At 34.3% G+C, this 20728-nt stretch overlaps 1 protein-coding gene across 2 annotated transcripts in view; it reads right to left on the bottom strand.

The window, feature by feature from the left end:
• Window positions 1–16878, bottom strand: part of LOC104573473 (sodium channel protein type 2 subunit alpha) — a 38408-nt gene extending 21530 nt beyond the window's left edge. The window contains exons 1-15 of one of the 2 annotated variants that reach the window (XM_010220671.2): window positions 16600–16878; window positions 14934–15052; window positions 14456–14545; window positions 13443–13571; window positions 12930–13021; window positions 11786–12022; window positions 9660–9723; window positions 8210–8351; window positions 7193–7399; window positions 6545–6835; window positions 5478–5858; window positions 4029–4161; window positions 2779–3017; window positions 1770–1943; window positions 262–618 (exon numbers count right to left, since the gene is read on the bottom strand). In XM_010220671.2, coding sequence (XP_010218973.2) covers window positions 262–618; window positions 1770–1943; window positions 2779–3017; window positions 4029–4161; window positions 5478–5858; window positions 6545–6835; window positions 7193–7399; window positions 8210–8351; window positions 9660–9723; window positions 11786–12022; window positions 12930–13021; window positions 13443–13571; window positions 14456–14545; window positions 14934–15052; window positions 16600–16878 — 2934 coding nt within the window. Of the gene's footprint in view, window positions 1–261; window positions 619–1769; window positions 1944–2778; window positions 3018–4028; window positions 4162–5477; window positions 5859–6544; window positions 6836–7192; window positions 7400–8209; window positions 8352–9659; window positions 9724–11785; window positions 12023–12738; window positions 12831–12929; window positions 13022–13442; window positions 13572–14455; window positions 14546–14933; window positions 15053–16599 lie in introns of both variants that reach the window. The other variant, XM_010220672.2, reaches the window with a different exon arrangement.
• Between the last annotated feature and the right edge of the window lie 3850 nt (window positions 16879–20728).

The following is a 20728-nucleotide window of genomic DNA, read 5'->3' as shown; positions in this document are numbered from 1 at the left end:
ACTGGAACACAAGATGCTTTTATCCCCGTCTCTCTCCCCATATCCTCTCAATAAAGACCTAGAGCCTTGAGTGAATCCAGACTCCAGGCTGAGGATGCTACCAAATAGGTTCAAAATGTAGGCATTTATAAACCAATTCCTAATGAATTCAAAATCATACAAGACATAAGTAAACAACATGCCTAATGCTAAAACAACTCCATCACTGGTTTCATTGCAATTCTCTCTCTAAATGAATGCTCAAATTATTTGGCTACATACCACTAGGTTTCCAATCACCATGACCATCATGAAGACAATAAGGCACATGGCTTGGCCCGCAACCTCCATGCAGTCCCACATGGTCTCTATCCATTCCCCACACAGCACTCGGAACACAATCAAGAAGGAGTGGAAAAAATCTTGCATGTGCCAGCGGGGAAGTACACAGTCACTGGAGATCTTGCAGACACATTCCTTGTAGCTCTTGCCAAACAGCTGCATCCCAACCACAGCAAAAATGAAGACAATGATGGCCAGCACCAGGGTCAAATTCCCCAGAGCCCCCACTGAGTTGCCAATAATCTTAATCAGCATATTTAGAGTTGGCCAAGATTTTGCCAGTTTGAAAACTCGAAGCTGCAAAACAAAAATACAGAGACATTATTTGTATTAGTTACAAAAAATATATAGAAATAGGAGAAAGCAACACATCATGGCCTAGTATCTCTCACTGCAATATTAAAAAAAAAAAGAAAAAAAGAAAAAACTTCAACATGTTTCCTAAACCCATAACTTACTCAGAAATAGGAATTCCATAAAACTCCCAATTTATAAAATAAACACATTTTGGACCTTTCTTTCTTATCGTTTGCCTAGTATATCTGCATTCTCTTCTATATGAACAGAACAATCCATTGGTTAAATGCACTAGGCTAGTGAACCATAACATGGCATCTATTTCAAGCATTGAAACATTCAAGCAACATGAAAAAACATAAAACCAAAATATCTGCTGAAGGGAAAAAAAGGAAAAGAAAAATAAAGAATTAAAAACTCTTAAAGGACAGAGTCTTCCAAAAGAAAACTCTCTTCAACAAATTTAAATATATTAGACCCACAGTCTGGAATCAAAAGTCAAACCTAAACTTTAACTTGCATATTTCCACTTACAAAGGAAAAAAGTGTAACTCATATTCTTTCATCTCTCTAATCTAGCAAAAAGAACAAAAGTATAAAATAATTTTAATTTTTCAGATATAAGTATAATGGAAAATTAGTCAGGGAAAGAAATCACAGTAACAAAATATCTCAAACAGTCTCCTACTCTTTTTTTTTTTTTTTAAAAAAAAAAGTATTTTCTCTATAACAAAAATTAAGTAAATGTTCAAAAGAGCTGTTCTAATATTTTGCCAGTTGTCAGATATGAAAGCAAACAAAAGACTACGCATGTCTAATTACCTATCCCTCAATATTCACTAAAGCACACTAATCACTAAACTGTTATCCAGTTATGTTAATATAATTACAATAAAATTATGACTCCTTCCCCTTGAAAATAGTTAGCTGCTTCTAAACCACACATGAAGAGTACTTTGTTAATGACAAATCATTTTGAAAGTCCTCCTTACAGATATATCTTGCGATGCTTAAGTGACATACATCATGCAAATCAAGTGTTGTTTACATTAGTACAGTTAAAATACAAACAGAGTGCATTAGCAGATATATTATCATTTATATAATAATTTATATTTTATATACCAATCTAATAATAATAATTTATATACCAATCTGAATGATCGGAGAACGGATAATCCATCCACATTTGAAAGAAAAAGTTCTGCCAAACTAAGGGTGACAATAAAACTATCAAAAATATTCCAGCCGCCTTGGAAATAATAATAAGGATCCATGGCAATTATCTTGAGAACCATTTCTGCTGCAAAGATTCCAGTAAACACCTAAAGGAAGAATGTTGTTTATTGTTATATTATAGATGAGCATGAATAAAATGAACCAGAACACAAGGAATAACTTAACATGTGATATATTTCTTACAACAGCATGTCAGTAAGGAAGATTGTTGCAAGTCGAACCTCACAGAAAAGATAATTGACAATATCAAAATGAACTGTAGCGTATCTTTATTAACATTTTAATTAGACTTAAGATACATCTAGTGACTAGTAAGAAGTAAACTGTTTATAAAAAGCTCCTATTTGCTCCCTACATCTGCCCTGAAAAATTAAAGTAACAATCCCCATCAAGATATAACAGCTCTTCTTGCCACAAGGGAAGCTACTTTAAGATAGGAATGTGGAAAATTAAAAATTGATCATGAATTGGAGGGTGATTTGGATTTATTTGCTATGAAATGAAGTCCTCATGAAAACACAGAAACAGTAAGCATGTCTTTTCTTGCTAGCTGACCTGCGTAGGTGCACTTTTGAAGCAGAACTCCTTTCTGTTGAAGTAACATCCAATACTTTTGGTGTTATCACTGATACTTTTGGGAGATATAAGCAAATTTGGCTACTACTTTTCTTTTAATGCTAACCAGAAACAATTCAGACATCTTTCTGGTTGCATGTGTCATCTTCAGTCCTGTCAATGAAAATTCTATCTGCAAAAATTTTAACATGGAAATTAACTCCTAAATACATTACCCCAAATGGTATTTTTAAACTGCTTCTCATACAATTAAACATTTAAAATGTATTTTATGGGATGATAATAAAAATAATTAAATTACAACTAATCATAGTTCAAACAGAAACTATAGTTTGATGAACTTACCTGATTTCCTATTTTAAGCAAATTAGCGAAGTTTTCAGTCATTGGATAATGTTCCATGGCCATAAACAGTGTGTTTAAGACTATACAAATAGTAATAGCCAGATCAACAAATGGATCCATTACAATTAAATTAACTATGTGCTTTACTTTTAGCCAGGGCTCCCAACAATTCCAAATCAAGAAAGTGTTGGCAAACTTATACCAGCAGGGTGGACATTTTTTCCTAGATTCTTCAAGTTCTGGACAAAACAGAAATGCATAGTGAACGAGATAATAAAATGAAGATACATTTTTACTTAGACATTAAAACCTGTAAAATCAGACTATCCCCGGTCAAAAACAACCTAAAGCAACAAAAAGCACTTAAACTGCAAGATGAAATATGTGGGCTGACCTTAAAAAAAAAAAGGGTACTCAATTATTTAATCAAAATTTCTACTCAGAGACTTGATGGGAACATTTGAATGAATAGCTGAATTCTCTATCTAGTCAATAGAACATCACAGTCAGGATACTGCATACTTAGGAATTTGGGAAACAACCTTTAATGTAGTTTATTGTTGCTGCCTGTGAAGAATTGGTAAGACTAGGAAAAAAAAACCAAACAGCAACTACAACAACAAAAACAACGAAAAAAACAAACAGTTAAGATTTTATAGCTACAAAAATTATCTACTTTTACTATGATGGATTCTTTTTTTAAAAAAAGTCCTGACATTTAGAGTTATTTTTCTTGGTAAAGTTTGTAGCTCCAATCCTCTCAAATGTATGATTATTTTGCAAGAAAATTAAGATTATTTTCACTGAGAACAGGTTTTTGAAAATTTATCAAGTTTGATCACGGCACTAGTAATAATCTCATTCTTCCAAAATAAGTCTACTACTGATTTCCTTCTCTCTGCTAACTAAGGCCTTGCCTTTTATGTTATGCAACATTTTTACAGTAGAACTAATGGAAAGCTTATACTAGGAAAGGCACTTCTTTCAATAACTGAATTGATAACATGAATAGCTGGTAGAAAAGTGCATACAACTTTATGTCTTCTAATTAGAACATACCTGTTGGCTTAATCTGATTATCAGATTCTTTCATTGTTTTTTCCACTCTGTTCCTGTACTTCTGTTCTATCATTCAGACTATGCATTTGCAATAGCTACTTATTTTTTGCCTTCTGCACGTGCATCATGAACATAATATCTTCAAGCAAGTCTAAGATTCTGTCACAGACATGTCTGCAATGGTTACGTACCTTCCATTGTGTTTGTGATAATGCTGGCTATACTCATGGCTCTTTGCCTTAAATTTGGATCATCCAGCAAATCCATTGGTATTTGATACGAACTTGAATGCCTCTTTTTTTTTTTAATTTCTGTAGTAGTGCTCTATAAAAAACAGAGGTGCAGGGGGAGGAAGGGAAGATTTAATTAATTCCACTTCAGAAATACATAAAAGGTACTACATGCCCTTTTGATTTCGAAGATAACGCATTCATAATATATGCAGCTTTATATGTATGTTATTACATTAGATTTGTTTCCATTATTATGTAAGCCTAGTATTTTTCCCAAAAAAAATCTGTTTTTTCATGTTAGACTTCTGAATATTCTCAAGCATCTTTTGAAATATTAAAAAAAAGTATTTGATAATTAATTCCCAGATTATCACTACATTATAGTTAATTATACTAACTCCATATTAGAAACAAGAATTTTTGGAACAGAATAACATCATCCAAGTAACAAATAAAGACTGTTGCAGCACTGATATCAGAAAAATTCATAATCCACATTTCCCTGCTTCATGCCTTCTCTGGCAGTCCCAAACTAGGTTAAATTACAAAATACTCCTAAGTAGTAATTTATGATAGGAAATTTTCAGAAGCAGTAGTTATTCTCTTAATTCAGTTTTTATAGGTTAAGCCTTGATCTCTATACCCATTCAAGTGACTGAAAATTCAAAATGAATAGCTATTGACTGTGATTTATTTTTGAATTCACACTCAAACAAGCCGAACCTGCCTTAATTGACTCCAAAAATGACAACTTATTTTTTATTACATTTTTTCAAAGTGAGCTTGAAATTACAGAGTTGTTTTATAGTTATATTATCAAGCTCATCTTAATTAATTTTTGAATATATGAGCATGGATATATATTTTTCAGGAAATTAAATAAATTATGAACAGAGGGTTTCTTAGACAAGTTGTGCACAAGATCCTTCTGCCCCATTCATAAAAATGGATTGAGGGAAAAAGTGATGACTGACCAGAGGGAGTAAGACATACATTTAAAAGTGATTATTATTTATTTTATACTATACCATTGGCAGTGAGAACTTCAGAACATCTCTGACATCCAGGAAAAAAGTTTTCAGAGCTTCCAGAATGTCAACATGATCTTAAAGGTTGCTTTTCCACATTTACAAAACAGATTCAGCAATGGAACATTGCTCATTAAGCTCAATATGCAGGTGTATGCATATCCTATATGTATATAAAATACATGCTTCTTTGTTCTGATTTATTTTCACGCTTCATCCTTTCATTTTGGGGTGCTTTTCCACATACATGTGCCAAATATTATGGAATTATTATAAGCCCACTTCTCAATTGTTTCCAAAGCATCCCATTTTGTAAAAACACTAGTCTAGTACAGTAAGTAATGGTCATGAAGCCTGGAGTAACTTAAATCTTTCTTACATTGTCATCAGTTGTTGGTTTATCTATTATCACCTCTGGAAGAAGCTGTCCAGTTGGTGACAAGAGACAAGGGGGTACGTCTGCTAAGGAAACCACCCCATTGCAATCCACAGTGCTGTGCATCTTCCCGTTCATTGGAAACACTGGCAGCCTTCTGGATGTTCTACTGGTCTGGCTAGTGTTACTACTGCGCCGCTCGCTGTGCCTGCGCAGCACAAAGAGAGAACCTCTTCTGCTTCCAGCGTCTTCAAATGTGCTATGCTCATCATCAGCAAAATCATTTTCCGATCCTACCTCTCTTCCATGATCTCTAAAACTGAAAAGACTTGTTCTGCTATTACGTCTGGGAGAAAACAGGGAGCCACGAACACTCAGTAAAGACTATAAAGGAAACAAAGAAAGTAACTTTAAGATCTTTATTTAAGATTTTTAATATACAAAATGTATGTCTATTTATAAAAATATCATAAGATATCATAGGAATATTTCCGTATTTTAATTGGGTGCCTCAGGAAGACTTCAGGTATGCACCAGAAGTGACAAACATCTGAATGGGTAAACTTATAGTACACGTGAAGTAATTCTTAAAGAGTAAAAAAACGGGGCATGCAGTGGTCATATTCATTTCCACATTCTCATTAAAGAGAAAAATCAAAACTTTTAGAAATTCTAATGGCCCATGCAGGTTATGAGTTATATTAAAAATGTATATAGCATAAGAATTCTTCCCACTAACACTTCATACTTGAATCTTCCTTTTATGAATTAAAAAGGAATGAAAACACAAAGATTTCAGAAATTCTATTTCAAAAGGACTATGAAAATGGAATGCATTTAATGCATTAAGATCCACCACATTTCAAAGGATAACATGAGAAGAGGCAAAACATTTGTTTAGGTACATTCTAAAAAAAAAAAAAAAAAAAAAAAAAAAAAAATCAGTGGGGTGACTGATACAGTATATATAAAATTCTTCTTCCTTCGCTGTAATATTTTCCAAAGTTATAGTGAAGTCATCTGGTTACTACAACTATCTCAAAAATTCAAAAAACAACTATTCATAGTACCTGATGTGGCGACGTCAAGTGCTTTCCATATGCAAGTCTGTTCCCTTCCATAGAAAAGCGAAATCCTTTCCTTCTGATACTGCCATCTGACTCAGACTTTGGAAGCTTGCCATCCTTCATGTTATCCTCTTCTCCAGACAGCTCCCTTTGCCTTCTTTTTTTCCTCCTATTTCTCCTCTCTTTGGCACTTTTTGAGCTAAGCTTGGATTCTTCTGAATAACTATCCGACGGCTCACCAATCCCACCGTCACTGCTGTATCTGCTCACTGCTGCTGCAGCTGCTGCAATAGCCTGTTGCAATAATTTCTTAATTTAGTATCAAGCATATTATACTAACAGATGCTTTACAATCACGCAATTTTAGCTACATTAGGAAAGAAATAGTTCTTATTTCTGAAATGTACATCAAATAACTTACATATATGTAGCAAAAGACTAGATGGGTTTACACAAAAATTCAAATCAAAATGTTATGTAGTACAAATACCAAGAAACAACAGACATTTTTGAGTAGAGTTCTACTTTATGTCTTTATCATGGAGCAAATGTGTTTTTAACATGTTCTCTCACAAGGTTTTGAATAAATAAATTTATTTTGAATAAATTACATACAAGATACTAAAACTTGAACTATCATTAAAAAGTTACCTGAGCTTCCTCATGCTGCTTTTTCAGCTGTTCAAGCATCTGCTGCCAGTCTGCCTCCCTCTGTTCTGCTTCAATCAGAGTTGCTTGATTTTGTTCTTCATAGGCCATGGCAACCACAGCTAAGATCAAGTTAATCAGATAGAAGGAACCCAGAAATATCACCAGAACAAAAAATATCATGTATGTTTTGCCAACCGCTCGTAAAGTCTAGAGGAGAAGAAAAGAAATAACCCATACGAAAATAAATAGCAATTCTGCAATTGATAAGCATTTACTGACTTTGAAAAGAGCAAAACTGTATTATACAGTTGTTCGTCCTTCCATAAGATCATAAATGCTTTCTAAATTACAAGGTAATCAAAATAAAGGAAACATACATTTATCTGAGAAAATGCATGCTTAAAAAACACTGGCTGATTCAAGAGGAACCTATCTTAACGCCTAATAATCTTGAGAAGAAAATAGAGTCAGACTTTCCATGTGAACTTATTTCACAGTTTAGAATCTTTGGTACTAAAAAATTAATTAGCATGCCTGCCTCCTGGATTAACCAGGAGATTTAAAGACGCTACAATCAATAATAATAACAGTAATAAAAAGTGATTTCTTACTATTATTACAGAATTTTGCATACCTTATAACGAAAGGCTATGGCAAGAAACGTTACATACCAAGATATGTGTTCTTAGCTACCAAAACGGAGATTAAAGGTATAAAACTTAAGACTCAAGTTTTGCTTTAACAGGCTCTTTTTACAACTCAGTAATAAAGTTTTTGAAGATATTGTTATAAGGCACTAAATGAAACACATGCAGAAGACAGAAAAAAAAAAAAGGTTCAGAGTTCTACAGAAATGATGTGAGATTCTGTAATAACTGCCCAAGAGTCTGCACAATTTCATAACTGAGCTTGCTTTTTTTCTGAGGAACACAGTTTACCTGAAATTGCTAACAGTATCAATGGTGGGTAATATAAAGGTCCCACTAAGACATCAAACAATTTTTGCTACATACTCACCAGCTGATAAAGATTTTCCCAGTAGTCCTGTGTCATCAGTCGAAACAACGACAAGAAAGCCCAACTGAATGTGTCAAAGCTAGTATACCCATAGTTGGGGTTTTTTCCAGCTTTCACACAGATAAACTCTTCCGGGCATTTGCTGGAAAAAAATGCAAATCAATTCAAATAATAATTTAAACAGAATTTCAGTGTTAACTGTTTTTTAAATCTTGAGTTTCTAATGGATACTCACTAGATCTGGTTTGTGAAGAGGCTGTCATTTTTGGCTTAAAATATTTTTAAAATAAATGAGGAAATGGAAAAAGTTTTCTCCTAAAGAGCCAAACAAGACCACCCAACCAACCAACCAACCAATAAGACAGAAACAGAGAGGGAAATAAAGAATACTTTACTCCAACCTTCTTTCACCATGATGTACACAATAAAAATTTTTCTTGATAGTTTTAATTATCTCTATCCATATCTCTTCACTGAAAATAATATATTCAGTCAGCACTGACATTCCATAAGATGAATATCTCCCCATAAAAAAAGAAAGTCAATACAGATATTTCAGTATGTGTTCTAGAGCAGATTTACACCAAATTTCATCTGCCAGCAGGGTTGGCATATCAGCTTTCCTAGCAGTTTGTGAATTAGCCAAACTGAGTTAACAGATTCTACCAGTTCCAAAACAAGAAGCAACTGTCATTGTGATATTTGTATGTCTTGAAACTGTACGTATCAGTTTTGATAGTAGGTGACCCAGGTAGATTGTCTCTGTTGTGATTCCATTCCTGAGGGTTATGAAGAGTTTCAGTCCTTTAACATCTCCACAGAAAGCCACCATAAATGTTGCTTTTTATATACATGTGTATATTTTATGAGTATTTATGCACAAATAGACTCAGCACATGTAAATAAAATTATCTGATACCTACTTACATCTACACATGACATGTTTATAAAAAAGCCTGTGTATATCTGCTTTGAAGACATAAGCATCCCAGAACAATGGAGAAGGTGGTTTGTTATTAGAATCTAGAACGCTGTGATCCTGTTCCAAAGAGAGCACAAGACAGTGCCATTAATGCAGTTCAGGAAGAGAAGACCCCTGAACATGTTTTTGCAAAAGTTCCGCTGCAAAGTAGAGTCGATTTGCCTACTTTAGAGATGAGAAATTGAATTAAATCTTTGATATAGATGTAAGTTCTTAAAGTCATTCACAATGTAAAAATCTATCACTTGAAATGGAATTTTCTAGTTTTCCAGAATTTTTCCAGGAGTATTTCTTTTAAGTATTTTTCCTAGTTTAAGTGTTAGCTTAGGATAAAGGGCTATGGACTGTCAAGAGCAGAATTCACTAAATTACAACATTTCAGTGTTAATTTCACTTTTCAACATTACAGTGATAACTTCTATATTCTGTTCTCACAAATGATTATATGTAATTTTTGGCACATCTTACCCTGCATCTGAGCTATTGCCACAAAGCAGGAAATCATTTTGTCCTTCTAGACGATAAAAATGACCTAAAGAAAACAACAATGGTAAATTATAATAATTAAACTAAAGGAGTATGCCACCAATTAAAGTAATATATGACAAATATCAAAAGCTGTACTAGGTTGTTACAGAAAAATAAAAAATCCTTCAAATGAAAACCTGATATTCTGGCTTAATTTGATTTCTTCCCACTCTCTTTCCAGAGCCCTAGGGTATGCTTCATTTGGATCTGCTTATAATGATTTATATGTCAATCAAAATATAACTACTATCACATTGCATTTGATAACATGCATTCTGATAGGCTACATCACAGGCCATATCACAGCAAAAATACCAAAATTACTTCCACATCATCACTACCAGATATACTTTTCCATCAAGAAATAATTAAGGGAATGACATGCTTATTTATGTACTACTTTTACAAAACAGCTTTTCCCGCATTCATCGTATCTTCCCACATGCCCTTAGAGGCTTGTTCCACTTAAAGCACGCCTGCCCCCAAAAGAGCACTACAAACAAACTGTACTTTCTTACTTTCACTAGTATCCTTCTGATAGTTCTTTTCTTATAGATAGAACCACTTACAGAGCAAAGCGAAATACACACACACACACACACACACACACACACACTCTTCTCTCTCCTGTAGAGACAGAAAGCAACATGACTACAAATGTCAGAAAATCTGTTTTTGGGGGAGGGTTAAATTTAACATATTTTCAAGTTATCAGGGTTTTCCTGTTCATATTCTCCCAATCTCATTTTCCCAAGAATAGATTCAAAACTGGGGTATCTATACGGATAAGTAAAGTTGCAAATTTCATGAAAGATAAAATATAAATGTAATGTTGAACTGAAATCCTTAAATACTGTTGAGGCTTAATGGAATTAGAACAATATGAACACCATAGTCTCTTTTTGAATCACAGCAAACACTGGATATCCTTCCAAAATATATTGACAGAATACAGGCACAAAACTCAATCTCTTAATCAGTAGAGCATTGTCGGACAATTAAAGCCAATCTATTAATAATTATTTACAACAGCTAACAAACAGTTATAAAAGACATGAATTATATTAACATGCACACCCTGTGAGGGAAAATATGAAGATACTATTTAAATGAAGATATTTGCTTCAATGTTAATGTCGTGTATTTGCAAGTAGAAAGAGAAAAAAGATTATAAAGGCTGCCCCACAGTGAACACTCCATAGAATCTTTTTAAGTTACAAGTTGACAGTCTTCGGAAACAATAAGTTATCTTACTACAACAAATGAACACCGTCTCTTCCCCAATTATTCCAGTTCCCCAAGTGGAATCTCTGTTTGCCAGGGGACTTCTTTATTTCATAGGTATGAAAGGATTTCTTCTCTTTGCTTAATAATAAAGTCCATCTTAATAAAGAAATCTGAAAGTTATTATGCCCTCTCATATTTTACTTATAATCCAAAGGTTATAATTTGGCATTACAAGGAGAAGCTGAGAATTGGTTTTGTACAGCCTTGAGAAGTGTGACTGGGGTAGTGGTCTTCATACTACCTAACAGAAGACGGCAGAGAAGATGGAGCCTTGCTCTTCTCAGACACACATAATGGAAGGATAAGACCCAAGAAGAATAAGATGGGACATATAAAAATATTCATTGATATAAAACAAATAAAGAATAAAAAAGGAAAAAAAAAAAAAAGGCTTCTCCATGAGGTTAGTCAAACACTGGAACAGTTTGCCCACAGAGGTTGTAGAATCTCTATCCCTGGAGATATTCAAAATTTGGCTGGACAAGACCCTGAGCAATTTGCACTGATTGGACCTAATTTGGGACACAGTAGGACTAGATGATCTCTGGAGCTCCCTTCTGTGATGTGAAAGCTAATCTAATTCAGAAAGAAAATTATGTCAGAATGAATTTAGGATACGATATATAAAAATCTCTACTCCATAATCCTATTTAATTGCTTTTAATCTTCAGGCTCTAGCAGTTTGACTTGCCCTATAAAAGGGTAAACTAATGTGTCTGTGTATGTGTCAGGGTGTTCTTAAAAACAAATACAAAGCAAGTTACAATACTATTTCTTACTTTCATCCTCAATGTATGCTGCCCAATCAAACACCGTATCATTAAAGTATGGAGCTAAATATTTTTCAAAAGACGATGAATTTTTGGATGGCCACAACAAACACTTATTCTTCAAATTGCCCATGAACAGCTGCAGTCCTATTAGTGCAAACACACTCAGGCAAAACACAGTCAAAATCATAACATCCGAGAGCTTCTTCACGGACTGAATTAGGGCTCCCACAATAGTCTTCAAGCCTGCAAATAAAAGCAGATTTTTACTATAATATTAAACATCTACCTTAGCTAAAATGCACATTACTCAAAGAAACTATTACAGATCATGCACTGCTTCACTTTGAAAAAGGAAAAGGTACAGTAAGTTTCATAGTTCACGAGAAATTAATATGAAACTATGAATGGGAATGATTAGCACACACTCCAAATCTCTGTTCAAATAAATATGTAATGTTTTTATTCATGCTCTCTGTAAATGTTAACTCCATGTAAAGAAGCACTGCTCCAGTTTTAATTTTCTTGATGCCTCTTGATGCCTTTGCCAGTGTCCTTTTCCAAAAGCATAGGCATCTTAAGAAATACTTCATGCAATTACCATGTTATTATTTAATATTTCATTCCTTCATCCTTATTAGAGATTCAACTTTCAAACTAGATTGAAATTTTCAATCCCAAACATCTTCAGTAAATGGTAACATTCATATTCATGTAAGAAAAATGGAATAAAAATAATTTGGATTCTTACTGTGGGAAAGAAAATTTGACATCATGAAATGGAAATATGCACAGACTACATAATTCATTTTCTCATGCAAGAATGAACTAAACTCTGAGGCTGACTGTTTTAAAGTATTAGAAAGAATCTTAAGACTAAAATCTGGATACTTATGTCAACAAAAATGAATTCAGTTTTCTGTAGAAATTCAGTCAGCCTCAGTGTTTAACCTAGCTCTCACCTGGAATGACTGATATTGTTTTCAAAGCCCGGAGAACTCTGAATGTTCTCAACGCTGAGACATTGCCCAGGTCCACAAACTCTGTCAGATATCTGTAGTAAGGGATTCCACACACAAACACAATGACAGCACACACAACATTAAACAGAGGTGATGTAGAGGGCCTGCCATTTTACACATTTACTTCTTACCTGGGATTACAGAAATAGTTTTCAAAGCTCTCAATACTCTGAAAGTTCGAAGAGCTGAAACATTGCCTAGGTTTACAAATTCTGTTATATACCTGTAGGATTAAATCACAGTTATTCAGAATTGAGGCAGAGCCTGGACCTGCAATCCGGACTTTTTTTTGGAAGGGGCAACTTTAAGTGCAAGACTTACATTCATATTTTCCTGTAAGTTTCACTGAAGTTTTCCCTAAGAAACATATGCTTAAGCATTCCCATTGAATGTAAATGAATAATGAAATGGATTACCCTGATATTATTAAGTACTATTTAAAATAAGCTGTTTATGGGTAACTTCTTTTGCACTGTGGGGTAGTACACAGATTCTACGGTATGTTACATCAACGCAAAACATCAAAATGTGAAAGGTTGAAATACATTTTGATTACAAATTATTTGAAATGAGATACAATGACTCGGACAAATGATCGTATGTTTCGAGTGATATTTGAATTCACAGAAAAATTATATACTTACGCAAAGGAAATAACAATGAAATCAAGCCAGTTCCAGGGGTCACGAAGGCAAGTAAAAGGATCTATACAGAAACCTCTTGCAAGGATTTTTACCAGAAATTCAAAAGTATAAATTCCAGTGAAAGTATACCTAGAAGAAGCAATTCAAGCCAAAGTTTAAGACTCTCATTCAATGATACAGCATCACAGTCAAACCCAGAAGCATCACTCAAACCCAGTACTATTACACAAACTGTAATGGCAGTTACAAAATTATATAAAATATGCTTGTTCTGCCCATTCTTCTACATGTTGTTTTTTGTTTGTTTTCTTTTATTTTTTTCTTTCTTTTATTTATTTTTTAATCTGAAACATATTTTCTCAGTTTCTGGCACAGAAAGTGTTGAAATATCAACTCTGTACAAATAATAACAAAAAAAAAACTTTTGCTCAAGCAAGAATTTCAGCATAGTCAGCATTTCAGAAATAAAAAACATATATGACTAAGTGAAACTGTTTCCTACAGAAAAAATAATCCTTAGTTAACAGCCATATTTTCTTTAAAGAAGTTGGATCTTTCAGTCTTAGGTTTTGATAAAAATGAGGCTATTTCACCCGCTGGCTGTAGAAAGAATCTTCCACTCTAAAAAGCAGTTTAAATAGCTCTTCCTTTTCCTTTCGTTTTTTTTTTTTTCCCTATATATATATAAAGTAAAATAAAAATGCTAGAGAGGACCACCTAAAGAAGGAAACTGTATAAAAATATTCCAGGTACAAACAGTTTGATCAGTAATATTACCTATTTTCATTCAAGCAAAACATTAATAGAATCACAGCTTTTTTCTTTCATAGAACCTGTAAACCTGTGGTTTGAGTTACAGGCAGGACAAAACTGCAGGTTAGAAAAAGGAGAATACCACTTTTAAACACGACAATCAATGAAACTATGTGGTTTAGGTCTTAATTTAGCTTTTCATTTTTAAAGCCCTTTAAAAATGTTAGTTAATGAAGACTTAATTTTTCAAGTATACTTACTCTACATTCTTTGTCCATTCAGGAAGATTACTCCATGTCATAAAGACACAGTTTGTCAAAATAGTGAGCATAATGAGCATGCTGAACAATGTTGACCGTAGCTAAGGAACACACCCGTTTTTTATGCTGAATATGTATCACAGTAAATACGAGCAACTTTCTAGCCTACATAATATTGACAACGGACATGATAGAAATCGCTAACATCACAATGTCATAAATAATGCAAAGACGTTTCATGTTAATGACAATGGCTATAGCAGTAATTCTTTAATTGAGGTATACATGTCGTGCTTCTCCTCCTCTGAATTTAATACATCAGTTAGAAGTCATAAACTTTAGCTCTGATTCATTTGGAGAAATAATTAAGGGCAGGAACATATTCAAACACATTTAAATTCTAAAACAAACAATCCAGTGTTATTAAATATTAAAAAGACCACTAATAATTTTTAACAAAACACTTCAAAAAGGATATGAATGAACCAAGATCTTAATAGCCAGTCTTCGAAGAATATTGAAAGGAGATAAAAGGTACAAGGCAGATGTGGCACTGAACCTGAAGATTGTCCTCCCTTTATTCAACACTATAAATGTCTTGGAAAAAGAAAAGAAAGGGGAAAGGTTAGAAAATTCTGGCTGGACGCCCGCAATCCTCCCATGAATACAGAGGCTGAACTTGACACGGATATAAGTGACAACATTCATTTTCAGGAGAACTCTGAAAGCAAATATTAGGGTCTAAATTTTTATATGAGCAGTAAAAAATATGCATGCCTGGTCTCTGCATTGTTAAACAAAATCTGCATTTCATCATGTTCTAGCATTAGGAAAATAAAAATAAATAAATAAACATGAAAAATAAATTAGTCCCTTTTAAACACAAAAAATGAACCCAGCCATATTATTTACACTTGACACCAAGGTTGGCTGTGCCAAACAGAGCACCTAGTTACTCATTTCTGGATGGTTACCATTCTCAGAGGAGCACCTGTTTAACCCTTTCTTGCTGACAAGAGATACTGCAGGTTTCTAAAGTTTCCTTGTCTACCTATCAGTATACCTATCTTACAGTAAGATTATTACTAGTGCCGATTTACATAACCATTTTAGATTTGGATCAGGAGACACAATTGAATAGTGATGTAATGAAATCTTAGTTCAATCTATATCTCATGACTGTTCTCCTTAGGAAAAGCTAGCGTATGGAAATGGGCATGTTTTAATATTGAATACTTCTCATACAATTTCCTGTAAAAAAAAAAAATAGGTTTTTTGGCAATAAAGTTCATGGCCTTGAAAGAAAAAAAAAAGTCTCACTAAGGCTATTTTTCAACATTAAATGCTAAAATAATACTGCTTTCACTGAGCTATTTGGTCATTTGTGTATATATTGTTTATAGATATGATATTAATCTGTTGATTGTACTTCCTACCACTGCTACAGTGGTCCCAAAGCAAAATCTCACATATGGAACTGATACGTGTAAGTGACACCTCACACGGCAGTGAGAGCTCACAATCACATTTTTCATTTCTTGTGCCCTGTCCCCTCCCGCGTCCTGCCCCAAGTAAATTACTTGTTCTTTTTTGGTATAACAAATATTTTGTGACGTTTCAAGGAACATTCGACATTAAATTATTTTAACATATGACAATGTATTAGCACTTTGGACGAAGAAAATCTGCTGCCAGACTTCACAATTATGCCAGAATTCTTCTGAAAATTCAGAATCCATTTCTTGAAAAAAGAAACATATTTCACTAGAAATGATCAATTAAAACTTCCTACTAGCCCATATCTCAGATAACAGCTATGTTTCCTAGAATCTCCAGAAACAGAGAAACCAAAGACAGAGGAAGTTGAATGTTTCAACATTTGATCATATTTGAAGAGCTTCAGTGACATCTAATGCAAAATCTACCAACACAAAGCATTATCATAGTGAATCCTTGAAACTGAAAACTAATTTAAGTACAAAAGCTACCATCACATTTATACTGCATTCAAAACGAACAGTTAACATGGTATCACAGACTATATAAAACCTTCACTGAGGTGGCTGATATCTCCAGACTAGATAGCACTTGCAACTTTATAGCCCAATGGGAGTATTTTACTTACAGTTCTAATAAAAACTCACCTTTTTATTGCTATAATATGGATCCACATCTTCCAGAGGCTCAGACACCATGTTTTGAGGAATATCACCATAAATGAATGGCAGCGTCTTTCCTGCCTCCAAATCATTGCTTGGCTTTGGATGATTTTCTTCATGGGCACCTTCTTCTTTATGCTCGTCTTTGTCATTGTCACCGTCACGTCTCTCATCAGTGATTCGTTTTTCAATAGCTGCAAGAGACTCTTTGGTGAAATAGCAGAAGCTCTCAGGTCCAGGTGGTACCAGCATTGCCTGTGCCATCTTTTCATTCTGCAAATTCTAAATGTTTGCAAGCTCCTGTGTAAGAAGATCCTAAAAGAACAATGGGGGAGAGGAGGAGAGAGAGCGAAAGCAGAAAAGGAGGGAGAGGGGAAGAATTAGGAAATTAAGGGAAGGCAATAGCAATAAAAATTTGCCTGATTCATCACTTTTGCTATAGACGTCATTTATTTTCAATGTAAACAGTCACCCACAGGTACATGTTCAAACTGAGCATCACTTGCCTGTTTCACAGTTATAAGACACTGAAGTAAGAAGTTAATTGTCAAACACTTAATAAAAAAATAGCTACCTTAGCTTTAGTAAAGAAACAATACAGCAAACAGATACTGATTATGGCATAAAGAAAAAACATGAAAAGACAAAAACTGTGGTCAAATTTCTGTAGAATTTATTGCCAACTCAGGATAATAAAAATGTCACAACAAGAAGTAAAATATTTTCATTACCAGTCCAAACATAAAGTCCAAGATATACCTTATTACAAAAGAAGCAAGACATATAAATGCAGTTAGGTGCCGTTCGTTAACATAGCTATCTGCTGCAAATAACAGTTAGATAGCTGTAAAATATGCATTTTTGTAAAATCTAGACCAGTACCTTCCAAAATCCCATAAACTTGTATTACAGAAGGAGACAGAAAAAATGTAAAACACACTTTTCCTACCACTTCCAATTATTTTTGATAACAACACTACTCCATCTGGTGGCCTACACTATACTTGACTAGTGTTTATCCTCTAAGACAGTATTAGATAAATAAGTTTTCAATAGATTCTTCCTGGGTTTCTCTTTTCTAAAGTGAGAGCACAGTAACAGCTTTGGGTGCTATTTTGGCCAGATAAACCAATTCTGTAAACACGAACAAAGCAAGGAAAATGAGATAAACTGGGATATTGCCTGCTGACATCTATAATGCTGTAGTCATTGTCAATACTTAAAAGAAATTTAAATCTGCTGCTCTCTGATTTTTCTACTAGCAAGTTTTAAATTTCCCAATTGTGGACATTCATGTAAATTTAATTTTTAATCCAAGGAAAATTCTAACTAGCAAGGGCCTTTTCCTTCACCAACGAGTTAGCAGCATTAAGATAAATATTAAGTCTTTTTTTTTCCCCAAAAAACACTTCCTATATATTAGTCAGCAGTTCATATGCTTTAACAGACCTCAAGAACTACACTGCAATAAAATAGGCTATTTCTTTTTCAAGGAATGCAAGCTAACAGTTAATGCTACATATTTGCCTAATAGGTATGTATAAAAAGCCTATACACAGTTATTATATAAAGCAGTCGGACAGTTGTGTAAACTCTGATGAGGCTGAAGATACAAGACAGCAAAACCTATAGCCCTTAGTACAGCCTCTGTCTTAAAAACCAAATGAAAAGCGGAGCTGCCCGTAAGGGGCTGTGCCCTGAGCGCGCCGCGCGGCCTGCCGTGACTGAAACACCGACACAGGAGTCTGTGCCCAGGCACCCCACGGCGACCAGAGCGCCACGCCGGCCAGCAAGCACGCGCATACTTGGTGGTGTGACAGGACAGCCAGAAACATTTTCAGGTAAAGGGAAGACCCTCAGAGGATGAGTGAGCAGTCTACCATAACCTTCAGTTAATCCTTGGGTGATGGAGTCCTTTCTGCATCACTTGGAGAACGACTTTACAAAACTTTAAAAATTGTTTTCTACTCAACTTTATGAAATCATCTTAGGCTCAGAATACGATGCCTTGCAGACACTACTTTTTATCAAATGTGCACTTGAAAAATGTCACTAAACTCCTATGCTTGTGTAAGCATTTAGGCTAAACTTACTCTTTAGAAGCCTGTAACGCATAAAATTAGAAGTATACAACTACTCATTTTAGCAAATACCACGATGGCCTTGTGGCAGTTTCTCCTAGTTACAGATGCTACCAGAATATGAACCAGTCTTTCTGCTGAGTGTGGATACTCCCCTGGTTAATTCTATAATACTTAAGTGGTATCCTTAGGACTGACATGAACTCCAGCAATTCTCTCTAGAGACGCCACAGTTAATGACTACAGAACATCCCTCAGTGTAAATATAAAACAGAAAAATGTTCTCTTCCAACACGTAACAGGAATCTGTTCAATTAATGATTTACTCTAGCAGTCTAATAACAACTCATGCTTAAAAAAAAACAACACCCACTAAAACATGAGTTATGGTTCAGGGATCATATATTCTACTCATATTTTTTTAAAATATTGCATATATATATAATCTCTGCAACATTTTGGAACACCTTAATGCCATTTATATCATTTCATCAGAGAAATCAGCTTATCTAGAAAGAATGGAGAGAAAAGAATAATGCACAAAGATGGACTGGTTTCAATAACTTGTGTTTTTCTTTCTCTTTTCTGCATTCCTGATAGCTACTATATTACCAACTTGAATACTGAAGCTCCCTTTCCCCTAAAAACACAAATTTGTCTCAACAAACTCCCGCCCCTGAAAAGCTACCACCAACAGGAGAAAAAGCTCAAGCTTAGCTTGCAATAAGCTCACCATGGCTGCAGAAGAAAGCCTGAATAGAGGCTCCCAAGAAAAAACAAGAGTTGGAAATGAAGGATTATGCTCTTACAGAGCATAGCTGAATGACCAAGATTGTAAAGTGATCTTTTGAAATTTATTTTAATGTGTATATTTATGCCACACCTATTTAATTTAGAAACAGCACAACTACTTTACAGCTCTATTTTATATGTTTGGCATGTAAACAGATTACTTCTGCAGCACACTCTCCATCAAGTTCTATTAAACCTGCTCCTATATGATTTTGCACATCAAAATCTCAGATTCTGAGTTTGAACTGACAGGTTGTACTACAGCTTTTCAATAATAATGTTCAACTTTAGAACCAAACCATACGGCAATAAACCCTAATACTCAGGAAATTTATTTCCCATAAGTACATAGAATATTTATCTTCAATTTTTGTAATCTTAGGAACAATAAATCTGTTCTTATGATTCTATATTCCTCAATACAATGATGAATTTTTACCATATTATTTTCAGTCTTCTTTATGCCTTACTGGCAATCGCTATGGTATTTCAGAGTGCTAAACCTGAAACCTGAACACATTTTTCAGCTTACTGAAGAAGCCCTGCTAAGTTACTAAATCTCAACAGACAGTGTAAGTTCTTAGCCCTAGGAAAATTAATTAAAAATAAGGAGCTGCTGCAGTGACAGTCTGGTGATGATGTGCAGTGAAATTCAATTCAGCAAATGACCAAATTGGATGACTCATCAGCAAACCTGCATATATTTTATTTACTGTGTTCTTTTCTTGTGTTTGTACATACAAAATAACATGGCTTTTTCCAGATATATAAAATTGGACTAATGAGGTAAAAATTACATTGCCCATTGCTACGCTGTTATTAGTCAGTCGTGCAGCCCTCACTATCACAGCTACTACAGAAGAGAGGCCGTTTTCACCTTGAGTACAACTATGCTGTAGTCACCTGCTAAACAAGGGGCTGACTATACTACAAATCCAGAAAGTTCTTGGAAAAAAGGCAAATCTAGAGAGCCTCTGCTGTTACTCAACAGAACTAGAATTCTTCCTTCTCTTCCCCCCAAATTTCCTGTCTGAACGATAAGAGCACATACAGCATTTGCACACTATTCATCCTGAACATCAATGAGAACTAGAAGATACTTGAATTATTATTTGCTCTGAGTCTGAATAAATTAGACTTAAGGCACATTTCATCCCTAGTATTTCTCAGCAGCAGCCCATAGCAATGCAATATGACTAACTGCAACAATTCATCTTAATCAACAGATTTTGCCATGCCAT

This window comes from Tinamus guttatus, unplaced genomic scaffold (assembly GCF_059628265.1).
Source record: "Tinamus guttatus ecotype Peru unplaced genomic scaffold, ASM5962826v1 Tinamus_guttatus_pri_ptg000060l, whole genome shotgun sequence".
In the NCBI taxonomy this organism is placed as follows: domain Eukaryota; kingdom Metazoa; phylum Chordata; class Aves; order Tinamiformes; family Tinamidae; genus Tinamus; species Tinamus guttatus.
The sequence above is the reverse complement of the archived record's forward strand: the minus strand, read 5'-3'. Positions and strand labels throughout refer to the sequence as shown.